The 17,845-nt window shown below is 40.8% G+C and overlaps 1 protein-coding gene across 1 annotated transcript; it reads right to left on the bottom strand.

The window, feature by feature from the left end:
• Positions 1-2,528: 2,528 nt before the first annotated feature.
• On the bottom strand, positions 2,529-15,225 carry Gpo1 (glycerophosphate oxidase 1). The gene is made up of 9 exons (XM_022844998.2): positions 13,847-15,225; positions 7,432-7,583; positions 6,598-6,753; positions 6,251-6,392; positions 5,543-5,684; positions 5,239-5,372; positions 4,884-5,015; positions 4,301-4,644; positions 2,529-4,087 (listed from the first exon to the last, which is right to left on the bottom strand). The coding sequence occupies exons 1-9, from the start codon at positions 14,612-14,614 to the stop codon at positions 3,865-3,867; spliced, it is 2,193 nt and encodes a 730-aa protein (XP_022700733.1). The 5' UTR covers positions 14,615-15,225; the 3' UTR covers positions 2,529-3,864.
• Between the last annotated feature and the right edge of the window lie 2,620 nt (positions 15,226-17,845).

Here is a 17,845-nt window from a genome sequence, read left to right as displayed (position 1 = left end):
ACAATTTGTTACAAACATCTAGGCGCATCGAAATTGGTCGAAAAGCCATTTTTGATGCACCTGGGTGCTTTGTTGCGGCTGTTTTGAATAGGCGAATACCAGCTGCCGATCAAGTTGGTCAGCAAACGGTTAGTCTTGCTGCGCTTCTTTATACCTCTGAAACATTTTCACCATTTTAAAGCTCTGCATCTTTTTCGCCCGCTAAACGTCAAACTTTCAATTCCACTAGAAGAAAATTATTATATATAGCGTATTTAAGCGACAGTCTAACGAGTTTCTATCTACGAAAACGGCTTGATACACCGTTGAAGATTAATTGCAGATTGAACAAGGAGTACCCCAGAAGTGACTAGTTAGTGGTTTGGATCCGAAGTTGAAGCTCCAATCGCAGTGGATGGTAATTATGTTTAGCAAACGTCATTGACAAAAGTGACACTTTTAACCCATTTTGTTTGTGTGTCCATTGTTGTCTAGATAGATGTACGTTCCGGTAGCTAAAAACATATACGTACCATTTGATTAGGGAAGCTACAAACTAAAATAGATATATCAGTGTATTTCATCTCTAGCAATCAACAACAATCATCAATATAACGGTCGTACAATTCAGTTACAGCTACGATTTGAAGCCCGGGCTAGTCATTTGTAAAATATCAACTTGGCCACTTGGTAAGGTCCTACTAAAACACACTATACGCGAAAATCCCGGCCGAGTTAGGGTGCCAAGGCTTCCAAAAATACAGAGGCTCAAAACGGCCGTTAACGAAACACTGTTTTCGGCCCCTTATGGTGCCATTAAAATTCCAATGACCAACTGTTATCCAATTTCTTCACGCGGGATAAACCTTCATAAGGATTACAGACCTTCTGTGTTGTTTCGAATCGCTGGTCTTTGACATCATAAATACGGCTGTAGCAGAAGATTCTAACACAACATAACGGAAAATCCGCCGAAGATGGAACGATACCCTCCAAATACGCAGTTCTGGTAATTCGTTCGTTTCGATCAAGCAGTTAACAAGAAATGAAGATTTTATGTGAGTGGGCCTAATATATCACCGATACTTTGTGTAGACTTCAGGTATGCGTCATATGTCATCAAAATCGTACCAATGCCCCTTGAAGTTGAAAGCTAAAATCGATGTCGTTTGCTTTTTAGTGCTCCCACGAACGACACAACCGATAATTTTCATTTTTGACGGCGCAATATTTACAATTGACGCCAAAATGATGATAGCTCGCTTATGACTTAGCGAATGTGTTTATGATCGGTAGAAGTTAACTTTTGGCAAATGTGCATGTTTTCAGTACGGTAAATAAGACGTGAAGGACACGCCATGCTACCATATTCTTCCCTAAGAAAATTTATCGGTGTGAACCACAAGCTACTGTTCTTTTAAGGTCACAGGCATGGTCCTGAATGAGTATACATAACACTACCGTATAGTGCAGATTTAAGCCCGCCGCGTAGCTTCGTATGGAGCTTTATTTAAGATGAGTTGTGACATGGCAACGTCCTCCTCTTTACTCGTGACGCTAGCATATTTGCAGAGGAAATATTTGGAAAGGGTCTGAGCTATTTAATTTCGTAGTTGAAGATGCAATCGCGGTGCTTGGTGAGTATATTAAATCTGACCGTCAGAGATGGCACTTTTACCATATACAACACATGTCGCTGAAATGTGTTTTTGTTTTGATACAGTTCGAAAAACAACAGTGGCAGCATTGCGGCGATGGGCTACACGTGACGGCGCTGGCCGTAGATCCCCTGCAGCACATCAGCTGACGAGGTACTTCTCGAATTACTGCTAGGGTTTAAAGCCGTGCTGCCGGAAAAGCCGCCAGAGTCGCGATAGACCCAAAGCCCAGTCGTTCTTTAAGCTGTGGAAAAAGACCCAAGTCCGGCTTTGCCAGTGGATACGAGTCCCTTAAGTGACCTTTCCACGTCAAACGTTTCGATCCTGGAAGTCCATCTTCCTACGTCTTCCACGCCATTACCCCCACAAATCACGATAGTTGCTGTCCAAGTTTGCGCTGGAGTGGAAAGTTGAACGATCCGCGGGGTATACGTATCGCTTACGAGATCCTCGTAACGGCGTGTCATTGACAATGTATGAAATATTCAGACAAGTTGAATCTGGGGCGTAGGCATTACGCCCGATAGCGTGAACGAGTGAATTATATAGTTACAATAAAAATATTCCTGGTTACGGATAGTTGCGGGTATATAGCGTCCTGCCAATCAGTCAAATACCGGTCGACACCCATCAAACCTCGATATTTCTACAATATGTATATATATATATGTATATATATATATATATGTATATACATATATATATATATATATATATATATATATATACAGCGCCAAATATGGATTTTTGTTTTTCATCTACTGATTTATCATCAGGTATACTTAGTCACCTAAATAATATTAGAAAAACGTTAATCCACAACCATAATTTCTAAACTGAGGAGCATATTTGTATAATCGTTTCTAGCCATTTTTTTTAGAAAACAAAGGCTTCTGTGGTGCGAAAATGTCCAAACTTTATTCAAATGCATCTCTCACGCTCGTATACTACCAATATTGAATTATACTCAATTAAATTATATATATCATCATTGGCATTCGTCCTTGACGATAAAGCATCGTTCTCGTGTCATCTGCCTTCGATCTCCTCGAACATTCCGTGCATATTCTTATTTGTAACTATAAACATGCATATATATATATATATATGCATTATTGTTAATACCATATCTTTACCGTATGTCGCCTTGCTTGTTTTATTTTGCAGTAATGTCAACACTCTCACCTAACAAAGCAGTGACCCCTATAAGAGGAATAATGGAAACAACGAAATTAATGAGTCGGCAGTCGATTACATCAAACGATGAGCCTAATAGATCCTTTGATGTAGAGGCAGGCATCTTGAAATTGGCTGGCACGTTTTCGCCAATCGTTCAATACACATGAAGGTTACGCGTATACGAACAGGCTGTAGGCTAACAGTATCTGACGCTCACATTATGACGATAGGAATCAGCAGTTACTGAACAAAATTCTAGTTTGTTTAGGAATTAACTATGGTTAATTCAGATATACGAATCTTGGTGGTGATTCAGTGGTGAGAAATCGAAGCAACAGCAAGATCCCATTATCACACAAGGTAGGTCGTGGAGAACCGTTTCTTTCCCGCTACCTAAGCCTAGTAACCCTGTAGTTACCAGAGAGTCGTGTCTTTAATGATACACATTGTTAACTGGCAAACGCGAATTGCTCACTAGGTAATCATGCATTTGTAGTTTACTGTGTTAATGAAAAATGTTTGTGTTGGGCCCCTCAAACATTTCTGGGCCGCTTGACTGAGAATCCTAAGAGGTCAATGTAATGTCGGTTTCACAACTGCATATTTACTACCGTACATTCAAGGACCATTACTAAACCTTTGACTGATGCACTTATTATCTAGAGGGAGTGTCAGAGGACATTCTATTATACGCTTGCATAAAGCAAGTTAATCTGTCTTCCTTGGGTCAAAACAGATATACTGTAAATTGTGTACGCGTAGGACTCTGTTGAAGCAGTTGGTATCTTAACACATCCCTAAAAACGCCTTACGTGCATACAAATATCATTGGATACGACTGAAAATGTCTCCAGGCAGGTAATTTCATGCGTTACATACGCAACCACACAAAGATACACAGAGCCCCATTGAAAAACAAGATGCGTCTCAGTTCGCTCAAGATTGATTGATCCATCCAGCTTGGGTCTCCCCTCGATTCAGCGTCTTTGCTTTTATTCTAATTATTAATATAAAGCTAGATCTTTTTGAGTCATCTGATTAGAGCAAATTAGAGCCCGCCACCTGAACGGTCTACGGAAAGCTTTTTCTCGTAGTCTCGGTCCACAGCCTTGGCGAGTCGGCTGCTTGTCACCTTGCCGGTCTTAAGACCTGACATGAGTTCGAGGTATTCACCGAGCTCAATCTGGCCATTCTTGTTTATATCCACTTCATTAAGCATTTCATGAAGCTGCTCTTGACTGACCTGAGCCTCACCTGATTCTTTCAGGGTTCTGTAACCGTATTTAATAAAGCGAAAAATAAACTTAGCGATATTGTAAAACCTGCTTTTATATTTTACGTTAAATGCTTCGTTGACATAAATGAAATGTTAAATGGGACGCATATTTTTAACCACAGATCTATTGTAAAAACCAGTGAGATTAAATAATAAATCAAATGTATGGTCGCTATGTCACTTGCATATTCCCGGAATATTGGCATACCGTTTGAGGTCCATAACTGTGATGTATCCCTTTCGGTCACGATCGATGTTCATAAACTTTGCGATGTACTCATCCATCTCCTTCTTTGTGAAGGACATTGTTGATCGTTGTTCCTTTGATTCCTTGTTAACAGCGCCACCCATCTGCGTATTGAGGAACTTGGTGGCCTTTTCGATTTCTTCCTTCTTTCGCTTATTATCCCACTTCAGCTCTTCAGCCATAATGTCAACGATACGCGGCAGGCACTCCTGGGTCGCCTGAACGTGCAAGAAGGCGAGACGCAGCCGACGTGCGATAACATCGACGGCGGTATAGGCATATTCTTTTAAGACGGCATATCGGACCTGAGTTAAGAATCGCAGTCAAAAATTGCATTAGACCCCGCTAATCAAGGATACAATTGACGAGAATCCAAATAGTGGACAAACTCCGATGTGGTGATGTTCATAGGGCAACTACGTGAGAATCATCGCGTTGGACTGCCGCGAATTTGATCTTTATGTAGTGCTCGAGAGCTAGTTGAGTGAAGTTCTTATGATGTATAAGTTGTAAAAGGTTTGAGTAGAAGGCGTGAGCTTGTTACCTCAGCTTCAATATAAGGAAACTCCTCATGAAGCCTGCGGCCAACAATAGGCGAACGTTTGCCAGTCAGCGCAGCCAACTTGGCCACGGAAAAAGCGCGATCTCCATAATCTGATGCTAGATGTTTTGCCACCTAAAGTGTTGCACAGATGTTGAAAAAGAAATGTATGTATAATTAATTTTGATTGAGACTGATTAACATACGGGCGTATAATCGTTTAGCAATGCTAGGCTATTTGCCTTCACTATATGCGAGAGTCACCGGATTTATAAACCAGAATAATTTTAATTGCATTCTTAGTTATTATTAGTAAGTGTTGCGCTTTTCTTTAGATATACTTTTTAGCTCCACAGACCTCGGGGTCCAGGCCGAAATCTTGTACTAGCCGAATGTACATGATGGGAGACCAGCCTGATGCGCCCTCAAGTAGGACGTGGTCAGTCTGCGAAAACGCATACTTCGGGTTCAGTGTTTCCTCACCTGGTTTTCCTGCACCATTAGGGTAGTGGACAACAAAAATTTAATTGTTACACCCAGTTTATGAAATTTCTTAGCGACACGTTACATTTAGTGAAAAACTAAATGGCCTTCTACTTGTCCTCAAAGCTTTTATCTATCCTACTCATAATGACCATCGTCCTTATTTAATAAATACTTACGTGATTTAATACATTCGTCCACAGTTTGTTCAGCCATCTCTCTGTATGTGGTCCACTTGCCACCAGCAATAGTTACCAATCCTGAATCGCTGACTGAAATGATATGGTTTCGTGCGATGGACTCCGTTTTTCCAGCCTTAGACTAAAATTCAATACGTTATGTATTTAATAACATTAATAATGTGAAAGGGATAATAGAAGTTGATTATAAATAAGAATTAGACTTAAAAAAAAAAACTGTATTTCTTTATATTATGAATGATTAGTTAAAAAAGCTTGCTTCTAGCGTCTGCTAACTACTGTCGAATTACTCATTTTTCAGGTGCACTCGTCGACTGGGCAGGACACATCCGCACAATACCCCGTATTCAATATGATCCTTTTGCGAGAAATTGCAGTCTGTAAGCTTCTAAGCCCTATTTAAAAGCAAACACGTGGCTAATTTTCTGTTTGATGAGTAAACCATATTTGAGGTTCACTAAAACTACATAGACACTAAGTTTTTTTAATCGCGCAACGCCTACTCATATCGCAATTTAGGGCATCCTGTCAAGATCTTCATATCATTTGTAAATAGAAAATCTAATTTTACCTTTTCTCTTCCCCCCAAGTATTCCGCTATTTTTTGTGCGTGTTGTACCAGAAATTGAAAAAAAATCGCGTAGAGCAAATTGCCAGTACAGAACCGACCTGTTTGCGTCCTTTTACCTTCTTGCTCAGGTCGAGAACCAAAGGCCGGATGCCGGCCCAGGCCGAAAGAACATCTCCTCGGCGGACGTGAACCTCCGGCGAGAGGTAGTTGCGGATCTCTTTAAGAATAAACTGGATGTCGTCTTCAGTTGGCGCAGGGCTGAAATTTAAAGAAACAATGCAACGTAAGTTTATGTGCGAACTTTGCTAAGTTGGGTAATAACACAAATACTTGAACTAAACTAATTGATTGATTGTGTCAAACGTAACACTGAGGTGAGAGATTGCGAATTTGTAAAATTTTATTGAAACAAAGCACTAATTTGATCATTTAAAATACAAATAATATCGCAAAATATACATACTCGTGAGTCAGTTCGCAGGGCTTGTCTGTGGTACCAGCAATCGTTTGACCTTGCCAGGGCAAGAAAAAGATTACACGGCCATCGGAGGTCGCTGGGTCAAGGAGACCCATATTCTGAGGACTGTAGTACGAAGGTAAGACTACGTGCACCCCCGAGCTGCAAAAGATAAACATAGCCAAAAAAAGCAATGGTTTTATATATACGTTATAAGTAGCGAGGCAAACCTTTTCAATGGCACGAGAACTGTTATTTCGAATTGGGATGCCTTTAAACTGCCCGTTAAACTGTTTTTCAAAGTGGCTTCAACATTTCGTAGACGATACAAGCTGTGTTTATGACAAGTTGTGTGGGTTCATGAAAGTGTAGTTCACCTTAAGAAATACAGAAATGTTCAGGTAGGCGTGTTAGTGAAATCGCCATTTCGTTACTAAGTTCCACGAAGGATTTCACGGCGTAGCTATAACGCTCAGTTTCAATATATCAGGTATTCAAATATTTTGATAGTGCGTGACAACTGGGTGCTTTTTTGTAGAATCGTAGAATGCCTTGAGATTTCACTGAATGGGTTTCACATTGACCAAACGATAACTGAGCGAAAAACAAATTTCGATATAAAGCGACCTCCATCTCATTCTCACGGAACCCATGTGGAAAAAGTACCTACCGAATGAAAGCCTTGCTCGGTCGTGGATAGGGATAAGGAAAAATCCGGTGGCTTAATAATGTGTCGTGGGGCTTCGCCTAGTTAGCATGGAAAAGGACTGATTGAAAAAGCGAATTTTACGACCGTAGCCTTCGTACTCGATTAATACACCTTTTATATTCCAAACATACCTCGGCTGGCAGATTTTTTTAACATTTGGCTCGTCCATTATACGGATGTTGTCAGTAAATGGGCCTGTTGCGTTCACAACGCACTTGGCGCGCACTTCAAAACATTCTCCGCTAGCCTCGTCTCGACAGACCGCTCCACGGGTTCGTCCGTTCTGCAACAGCATTTAAAGGACTGCAATTTAGTTCGCCCAATTTAGGTGCGCCCAGGAGGCACCGATTGAATAATTCCAATCGTACCTAAGTAAGACATTTTCAAATCACCGCTAACTAAAACACGACACAGTCATTAAGTTCAATAATTGGAAAAAAAAAAATAGTCTAAACGATAAAATTGCTCTACTAAGGATTCGTTCTGAAAAAAAACCCTTTAAAGCAAGCAGATGTCATGGTTCATAAGATGAACTGCTCAGCATATTGTCTCTGTCACCTGCATAGCGGATACATGTCTTAAACGACGGATTAGATGCGTTTTTAATAAAGTAAGTTTTCGGAAAAAAACAGGTTTGACGGTTTCGTGTTTGGATATGCAGGGTGAACGAAAAAATAATTTTCGTTATTCCTGTATTTCAGAACTTTTACAGCTATAATCGAAACGATACTTCTAATTACTCAAACGTAGTTAGAACAAGTAGATCCCCAGTTTGGATTCAATTTTAGCCACATGATTACACGACCAATTGTATCCACATCTCTCTATGTCTCCTAACTAACATTTAGGCTGGAATTGCGTTTCGGGTATCGGTAGATTTCATCGGCAGACACCTCACTGCTTCATTATCGCGGGGCGTGATCGCTTCTACTTGTTAACGACGTTTTTTAGCGAAAAATTACCTGCATTTGCTAAACAGGTGGGCGAAAATCAGGCGACTTAGCAGTACAACCAATAGCTTTCAACCGTTATCGTAGTAAAGGTAGGGTTAGCAAGATTTTGACTCATAGCGCACAAGGACAACCTTTGCGAATAGGTTCTCAGAATTGAGCCGCAACGTAATCCCAATTGAGAAGTAAATACAGATATCTGTAGGCAATAGTAAACATGGATACGTAAGCGTAGATAGATCACATACATGGGCCATCACACACGTGGCCAGTTCAGGGTTGTGATCAAGTGAAACGGTGACAGCTCAAGAGCCTGCAGCAAAAACACTAGAGAGTGACAGCGTAACCACTATATCCACTAATGGGAAAAATCGCCGTGAACGGAATGCTATGTCCATATGAGTGCCATTCGAACAAATTTAAAAAGTCGATTTTGGTTTTATATGAATTATATTGCATCGATTTGTGTACTTGTGTTTCTAGCTCAATTTACACACCTCGGCTTTTACTAATTGTAGCAAGGGAAGCTTTAAATTTGCCCACGCTTGTTTTCTGCAGCAATCTTCAAAATGATTATATTGCGAACTTAAATGACATTACACTGCAGGATATATCAAAAGGATTTCCGATGGTCTTCCTTTAAGTCAACTTTTGGCAACCCCATCTTGCAAATGTTCTGCAGACACTCAACTCTATCTACGGGAATAATACGAAAAATTCACTGAATTTCTACCTGTATGGAAACACTTCCACAATGGAGTATCAAACCAACCATCTTCCATTTTTAGCCAGCATCGATCCCTTATTAATGTTCGCTTTCCAATTACAGCCAAAGCATTCAACCACCTCCAAAAGCGTTCTAAACCAATAACGTGAAAATTGTTAATACCGTCCGCTAAGAGTAATCTAACACAGGATTTCATCGAAATACCCTTGGCATCTGGCACAACCTGATATAAACCTATGGGGCAAGGCGTGTATCGGTAATCATAGGAACGCGAAACACTACGCGAATTGGTTTATGCGATACGACCTTGCGGGATAGCGAGTCATTCAGTATTCACCGAAGTACTAAAGGGCATTCTTTATAACGAATTTCTAGAAAGGGCTGTATCATTTATAAATGACACGCCCTGCCCATCGGCTGTGATATATTCTATAACGAGCAATTTGAATTATGTCTAGCCAGTTGCAATGTTGACTATGAAAATATTTGAGTACTACTTTGACGTATATAACGTTATGGAAAACAATGCAAGCCATTCTAAAACAAACGGTTCATCTCAGGCAATATATTGAAGCCTGACATTACCTTTTGTTTTGTTGAGTCCCTTTATTAGGACATGAAAGAATTTTGTTAAGTAGTAGCTTCCGAAAGGTAGAGCGTGGCATGTTATATACGCTTCTGGTTATGTGTGATATGGCCAATACGCACAGCACTATGTCACCTAATTTAAAAATGTCTAATTAAATCTGCAGCTCATCAATCTATCGTCGTTTCGAACGATTTTTGTCAAAACAGCTAGTAATATATTCGTTTTCATTTGTTCGTTTGAATTTAAAAGAAGAATGCTTTAAAAATAGATTGGTGGACACTAATTGCGGATAATCGAACCATCTTAATTTCTCCGAAAGCTATTTCGGTTAACGTCACTTCGGACTGCTCGGTAAATATAGGTTGTCATGATAATGATTTGAAAGGTCATCGAATAGGAATTCTCAGACCTTAATGTTATATTATGTCAAAAGGCAAATATGGCGATAATGAATGAAACGGCTGAGCTTTTATTTGTAGCATTATCCATTACGGCATATCTACACCGAATCTTCCCGTTCTAGAGAAAGCCACACTTAAACGGCCTTTACATATATTTTTCGTATCAGTTGAGGATGCGCGTTTCACAAACTCTTTAAGCAGTATCATAACTTGCATAGATCATCCCTCAGCTATACCCTTTCCAGCTATTCACTGCACTCAGTATCTAATGAGACTGATCGACGTACGTTCGCCGTAGTGGAAAATTACTCCGAGAGATCGACGTGACGCTACACTAAACTGCATTACCAAGCACGGATGGAATTAGCCACTCTAATCACAGTGTTCAGGACCTAAGGAAGTCCCGCGCTCCAAGTTCAAGAAGTCCAAACGCTAAATGTAAAATATAATGGCAAAAAAGTGGACTAAAATAGAATTTTTAAACGACGACAAGAATGGAAGGTGTATTACAGTGTCCTCCTCAGGACTCATTTGTCCTTGCCCGCCATTCTAGGCAGCAGTGCTTTAGGTCAATCATTGGATCATGCAGTACAAATATTGCTCGTGGTGATGTAAGACGCTATAACGGCTGACTCGGCTTATCATACCCCACAGAATGCCAAACGCATCAGTGCGAACGGTCGGACTCAAAGCAACCTTCAATGAATCCTTGACACAACCTGTTAGCTATCACCAGCATGCGCAGTCATTGTTTGACGTAACGACAATATTGATTGCACTACTTTTTCTCTTACATTTCTGTCGACATCGATAAATTTTATTAGGTCTTCTTAGGTAGACTAGTTCTAGAGTCTCATAAGAAGTCTCATAGAGAACTCATAGGAAGACGCATATAGTTATGGTCTAACTTTTACGCTCAATCAACTAAAGTTTACGAACAGTTGTAGTTTTTTTGAGGTTTTACAAACCAAAAAATATCGGTGTTATCAAAGGATTTACCTGTGACGAAAAAAAGGTCGAATAGCTTTACGCCAGCTGCACAGTGGGGCGATTTTTCGTGGTGTCCTTCATTCCAGATAATTTTGTGCTAGTCTAATCCAATTATACTTTCAACGATTATGTGCTAGAAGATGATTCCTTAGACACAATAACTAGACTGGCCATCTCTGTTGACATTGTAACAGTCGTAAGTCAGCGTTTTGAAGTGCTGCGCTGGGCGTTTTGAAGTGCTGCGCTGGAGCCATCAAGCACTGCTACCGTATTGTACATGCCCTGAGACGATTTGTCGCTTAATGTTGATAATAAGCCAAACTATGATGTTTATTGCAAACAATAACATAATATATTTCAGTGGTTTATGCCCGTAGCAGTAGGTGCATAGTGACTGGTAAACGAAATTAAATAATTGCAATAGGCCACTCACATAAAACAGTATTATGCTCCAAATGAGAACCGGTCCTACTGTTCTTCTAATCAAAGTAATTGCTGTAATGTGCAAATGTGCTATAATAGTCAAGCTCGATAAGGGTATCGTTGTATAAAATAGCAACATAAGAATAATAACATTTCGCGAGGAAAATGATGGGGAAGGTTTAGCAAAAATTAACCGTCTAAAAATTAAGTTCCGAGTATAATGACGTCTTTGCTGGTGTTTTACGATTAACTAGAAAGTCAGGCTCTAGACATCTGAGGCCTTCGTCTTGAGTCGCTTGTAGTGAAGGTACGGTTTAAAGCCAGAAGAGATAATTTATCTCTTCTGGCCTTAAACCATACCTTAGTCCTTAGTCCATGAATAGGACATGAATAAGTTAAACAGCGATAGCCATCAAAATTTAAAAGTTCCGAATACTGGTCCGAAGTTGGGCGACTTTAGTAAATGAATTTCCCACTTAAAACCTCCGTCCCCACTGTTTGAAAATCACATTTTCGCTGAAAAGCACCACTTTATATTTTCTATTGAAAAATTTTTCAACAAGTGCAATACGTGCAACGAATAGAATGTGTAATCTACAGCGCCGCAGGACTGACGTCTTGCAGGTGCAAATAATAGTTACGTGAGCCGACGGAGGTTGACTGATTCAAACTCCACCATTGGCATATACCATGCAACTTAAGAGACGCTATTGTTGGTTTGAGGATTGCAATGCGATGGTCGATGGGTAGTTACGTACCGCTACGCACTGAAACCGTGCTTTCGGCCATGGCTCCCAATACAAGCAACTGACGATAATGGAAATTTCAGCTTTGGACTATAATGACTGAGCTAACTGTGTCAGCAAAAAAAAAGATAGTTTTCATTAATGTTTTTTTATTAGTGGTTGACCAATCGAATAATGAGTACCTAAATTCTTACAATTCGAATGTATATACAACTAAACTAATAAAACAACTAAAAAAATTTGGTAAGTACAAACGTCTGGAAGGGTACAACGTCAGTCAAGCGTAAAGTTAAATAAGGTATGAGACGATTTCGATTCGACGACTTATTTTTGAAAAGGCAGATAATTTAGTTAATAAAGGCACGCACAAACCGACGTAAATGGGACTTATTTATTCTGATCTCGTCTCAGCGCAGCTTGGAAGAGATACCCACGAGCGGATCATATGGACCGTAATATCTAATAGGATATCAACATGCCATAGGGTAGATATGGTTAATTACACTGCCTGATTCGCATTTCTCTGCTACGAAAATTAATAGAAGTAGTAATGACACTAATCGAAATGTAACAAGCGAAATCGTGTGTACGGACTACTAGGAGTAATGCAGTGAATGATAAATACTTTCATAAAATTATTCGGCATACTACACACATATAATTTATGTTTCTAAAGCCCATACTAGCAGGTGTTTCATATAGCTAAATGTTCGGAAGGCAAAACTTTACCTAACGACTGAATTCTGATAGAACCAGCTTCCAATAAGGAAATGGCCTTTGCAGTGCCATGGTATCCTTTAGCCTCGAAATGTCAATTCAATGAAGGAAAGATTTGAGTACAAGGAAAACAAACAGACGCTAACTATATTTATAAACCAATAAGTAGAACAAGAATCGACAAGCAACGGCTAGACATGTGGGGCCGATTATACCAGGCTTTTGGAAGTAGGGGCAACGTCTCTTCAATTCACACAATTCATAAAAGAATAATCACACAACGTTGTTGCAATTTTAGATAAGCAATCATGTCTAATGAGGAGGACAGCGGTAAAACCGACCATAATGTCAAGCGATGTGTACCACAGCAGTCAAGTAAATTAATTCGAAATGGCCAATTCTTGTTATATAATCACGACCTGTCAAATATAAAGTGATCTATTGTTCCGTATCTTAACGGTCCTTAACTATTATTATTGTGCAATAACTATATCTAAACAAATGTTCTGATAACATGATCTGCTTGTTTATGTGTAATTCTTGAACAACAAACATTCAAGCTGTTTTCAAAATGTTTATCACGACCATCTCTCTCAGTGTCTAAACAGTTCTCGACCTGGGCCTGACCGCCAAGTGAAAACCTGGCATACAGCCAAATTACAGCGTTTGTTCTGTCTAGTTGTATCTAACCTGTGTCCCAAGATCAGTGTGACCGTCTAAAAGAATACCGCACAGCAATAAGACAAAACAATGGGCTAACGAAGGAACCCGTTCAGTATGCGTGACCCGTGGTGCGCAAGAGAGACGGATAGATACAGACAAAACAATGTTAAGTAAATTTAGTATAAAACGCAAGTACGACGCAGAGACAAACACTGGTTGATACTATAACTAAACGTTGCTGGCCCGAAGGACAAGAGAGGCTCAAGGTGCATACTGTTGCTGCTATTGGCACAATTTCCGTAAATGCAAGTGATCTGACTGTTTCAAAAAACACACGCACCTTGTCCTTTATGAGGTTAAGGACCCGAACGTGGTTGGCAACGTTGGCTCCAAATTTTGCCGCTGTTAGTGCTAATGAGACACACACACGTGAGTCGTTATGCGCTCCGTCGTAGTAAACCAATGCACCACAAAGTCGTTCCTCCTGGAGCATCGGGAACAATTCGAGGGCACGTTTTCTGCTGAGGAAATAGCTCTTCTTAAGGCACTGTCGACCGGCGACCATATCATAACATTTAATTCCCACCCAATAGTAAGGTACCTGCCACCATCGGTAGACCGGCAGCATGATCGGCAGTGCGTCCGCGAGATGGGGCGCCGCTCTGAGCAAATTCGCGCGTTCATTCAGCGCCTCCTTCACCATGCGGTACTGTTCGTAGTCTAGATTGAACACCGCTTTCTGAAGATAGCGTACGCCGCCATGAATTAGCTTGGTACTCCGGGATGATGTTCCAGAAGCGAAATCATCCGCTTCGACAAGTGCCGTCGACAGGCCACGCGTGATCGCGTCAAGTGCAACCCCCGAGCCTGTCGCTCCGCCTCCAATGACCAGCACATCATATTCTTTCGTTTTCTTAAGCGCCTCAATCTGTTGAGCGCGTGTTGACAACGTCGTACGGGGCGGTACCGTAGATAAACTACTGGCAGCGTATAAGGTAGAAATACCCGGCACGCTCAGGTTCCCTTCCTCCCCAAGCAGATTATAACTGAGGTATCCGACGGCACCAGCACCTACCGCACCCGCGATCACTCGTGCCCCGAGCATCATTCCCTACCAACTACCTTTTAATGAGCAAGTGGCACGTTCGAATTTCGCGTCTGACACGACTGCAACGATTATACCCAGCAGGCTCAAATCACACCACACTCACAGATTCTCCACACCACGACAACTCACGCACACAACTGCCTCGAATTACGAGTTTACCGGAGCGAATCCCTGACTCGCCACCACCACTCTAAGCCGGCAACTACTCTGCAATAGCACAGTCGCGATAGTGGTTACGCTATTGCGCCAGCAGCAACAAGAGTAGTCTACCGTCACACGACTCATACAGCAGACATATGCAAGGTCACCCAGTAGCAGCAACTACTATGGGCAATTTCAGCAACGGCGACTATTTTACCACCGTCTCTGCGCTGCACACAAACGGCACAGACCGCAGGCGAAGGCAGATAGGGATATACACGCTGTCCTCCCGCTTGAGACCGTCTTTGGGCGTGAGAGAATGCAGATAGCAGTATTACCGCGGCACAGTAGCCGCGTCGCAAGAGGTGGCCTAACGGGATGGGACCGACTGCCCACAACACAGCTAGCTCAACTCGCGACGACACTGGGTATAAGCAAGCGGCTCGGAGCACAGCACAGAAGGGAAACTCCGTGGATATAGAAGCAATCGAGTAGTCATGCCAGACCGCGGCTATCAACGGTGCCAGCCACAGCGCAGACTCGGACGGTCGGTGCTTTCCCTCGTTGATGGAGAGAAACCCTCACTTGGCCAGAACTACCCTTTCTTTCTAAGCTGCTGCTGCTGCTAAGGTCCGTGACTGCGCCGGTCCTTGAACGGCCGTCCGCTGCTCGGAAAACCAGTTTGAGTAAACACGGCACGCTTTGCGCTAAAAAATGCCGAGGGAAGATTTGCTTTAAGCCAGGATTTTTGTAAATTACCGTACGTTATGGAATTATTAATAACATGTTACATTTTTCTTCGCATTGGACATAATTCACAGATTAACTGAGGCAGATTATGAACAGATAAATTACTTGAAATGGTCCACCAAATCCGAGTGCTTATCCTTTCTATGAACGGATGAGCCTACAAGATATGGTAAGGGCGGGCTCGATGGCGCCACAGAGAGGAAATGGAAAACCATTAAGCAGTATCTTGTATAGCAGCTATCCAAGATGCTGATCTATCACGTATTCTTTACGGAAAATGAAGTTTTGTCTGATTCAAAGAAACCGAGCCAGATGAGCTGAGACTTCTCAGAGTCAAACAAAAATGTCTAAATTTAAATTCTTAGATTGCATTTTACCCAGATCCGGTGCGAATTGGGAACTTCGTTTGTAAGTAATTTATGCAAGTTCGTGTTCTATCGGAAATATTTAAATATCGAATTCAACTGAATTAAGCATTTACTGAACTAGATTTTTTAGCACTTTGTAATGGTGTGTTCGAAACGGAGGATCATTAATTCGTATTTGATTCTGTAAGTCTCAACTTCGATATTACTATACTCGCTATATTGCTTCACGCTCGTGACAGTTATCTTGAATGAGGTTTGTCGTCAAGAGAAATTAATGCTGCACAGCAAAATTCTGTAGTAATCAAATGCTGAAGAAATAACAAGAGGACAGAAATGGATTTAGAAGGCATTTAAACATTTTAAATAGAGTGAAATGCATTTCAGTAATTCTGACTCCGTTAGTTGATTATTTGGGGTATCTTCGTCCAGAGAATAATCAGAAAACCCTATGCCGAAGATTCAATTTCTCGGTCATGCTAGAAAATGGAATTTGCTTTCACAGATGCAAAAACATAATTTTCAGAAACTTGCTGCCTTTTTCGTTTTAGGGTAATTTTTATCACATGAAGCATTATTTAACATTTCAAGTTCCTTGGTAGAGCACGGGTTTGTTCCGTTTGGCATTAAGCACATGTAGTGATACGCATTTCGCAAGCATCTTAAATACGCACGAGCTGAAGAAGGTGCAAGCTTGGAATTTATTACAAGTACTGCAGCTGCGAGTACTGTGAGTGGCTAACGAGGGCGCACCGTTGCACTCAAGGCAAAGATTACTGGAGATAGGTAGTTTTTGAACAAGCAACTCCAGACAGTATTGAGTATCCGATCATTTAAAGTTAGCAGCAAAAGCTGCTATAGTGAGGTCTGGCCATATGTATAATGGAAAATATACCCGATCAATAGCGTTTAATTTTTAATTTCGAATTTATAGAGAAACCTCAAATTTATTTCGTTTTTTAAGTATCTCTTTCTCTATTTCTTTGCCCACATTCTTAATACCTCTTGTGTCTAGTTTTGTGATTGAAAACTACAGAACTAATTTAATAAACATTAAAATCATCGGCGTGCTGGATTGAACGGCTATATCTGGAGATGAGAAAACAGGAGTCGCCAATTCAAGCCCCGCCAATGATATGTCTTGCCACAGACAAGCGTTAATAAATAGAAATTTCAAAAATAGCTATTGTCTCACAGTGTAGTTTAATTAGTTTTTATGTAAATAACGTACCTGTGGAACGATAAATAGTTCTATTGATACTTCAGTATCATTCCCTTCCACGTGATTGACAGTAGTTTTTCAAACGGGCGGAGAACACCCTTTTGTATGTATATTTGTTGACTTCAAAGCATTTTCACGAAACAAGTTCACGTTTAGCTTGAGTGCCTATGATCGTATTCTGAGATGTCCGTGCTACTTTTTTACATGCGCATTCAACTTGTATTTGGAATAGTCTATAATACACTTAAGCTGTGAGCATTATAGATTGCGCTAAAGAATTTGCAATCTACTAATCAAGGAAAAAATATTTAACATTTGCTGTGGTCTCTTTCTTAAAAGTGTATTCGATAGTTTTCGTAAAGCTGCTGATAGAAAGAAGCACATTAACGATAACGATTTTGCAGCCATATGATAATTTAATGCACGATAACGATTTTGCCACCATATGATAATTTAATGTCCAATGACCGGTCTGTGTGAATCAGCACGCATATATGTTTGTGTGGCGCATGCTTACATTATCAACGGCCCTAACAAATTCGACTGCCCCTACAATATCCCCAGAAGGTTCATCGAAGGCCGCTAGGTAGAATAGGAACAAACTCATGTAAGCAGCAAAAACTGACGTAGTTGTGTGGATAAGAAGAAAGCGACTGTCTCCCCCGTAATAGCGTAGTGGGTAACATATTTGCCTACTAAATTTAGAGAAAAGCGATGGTGTTCTGGTTTTTAATCCGGATGCAAGTCCATATT

This window comes from Varroa jacobsoni, unplaced genomic scaffold, assembly GCF_002532875.2.
Source record: "Varroa jacobsoni isolate VJ856 unplaced genomic scaffold, vjacob_1.0 scaffold_1142, whole genome shotgun sequence".
NCBI classification, from domain to species: Eukaryota; Metazoa; Arthropoda; class Arachnida; order Mesostigmata; family Varroidae; genus Varroa; species Varroa jacobsoni.
Note: the sequence above shows the minus strand (reverse complement) of the source record. Positions and strands in the feature narration are given on the sequence as shown.

Excerpts from the sequence above, each read along its gene's own strand:
- Gpo1 (XM_022844998.2), bottom strand. The coding sequence starts at position 14,614 with ATGATGCTCGGGGCACGAGTGATCGCGGGTGCGGTAGGTGCTGGTGCC. Across the intron at positions 5,685-6,250 it reads TTCTCGACCTGAGCAAGAAG|TCTAAGGCTGGAAAAACGGA; the intron begins GTAAAAGGACGC and ends ATTGAATTTTAG. Across the intron at positions 4,088-4,300 it reads ACAGTTATGGACCTCAAACG|AACCCTGAAAGAATCAGGTG; the intron begins GTATGCCAATAT and ends ATACGGTTACAG.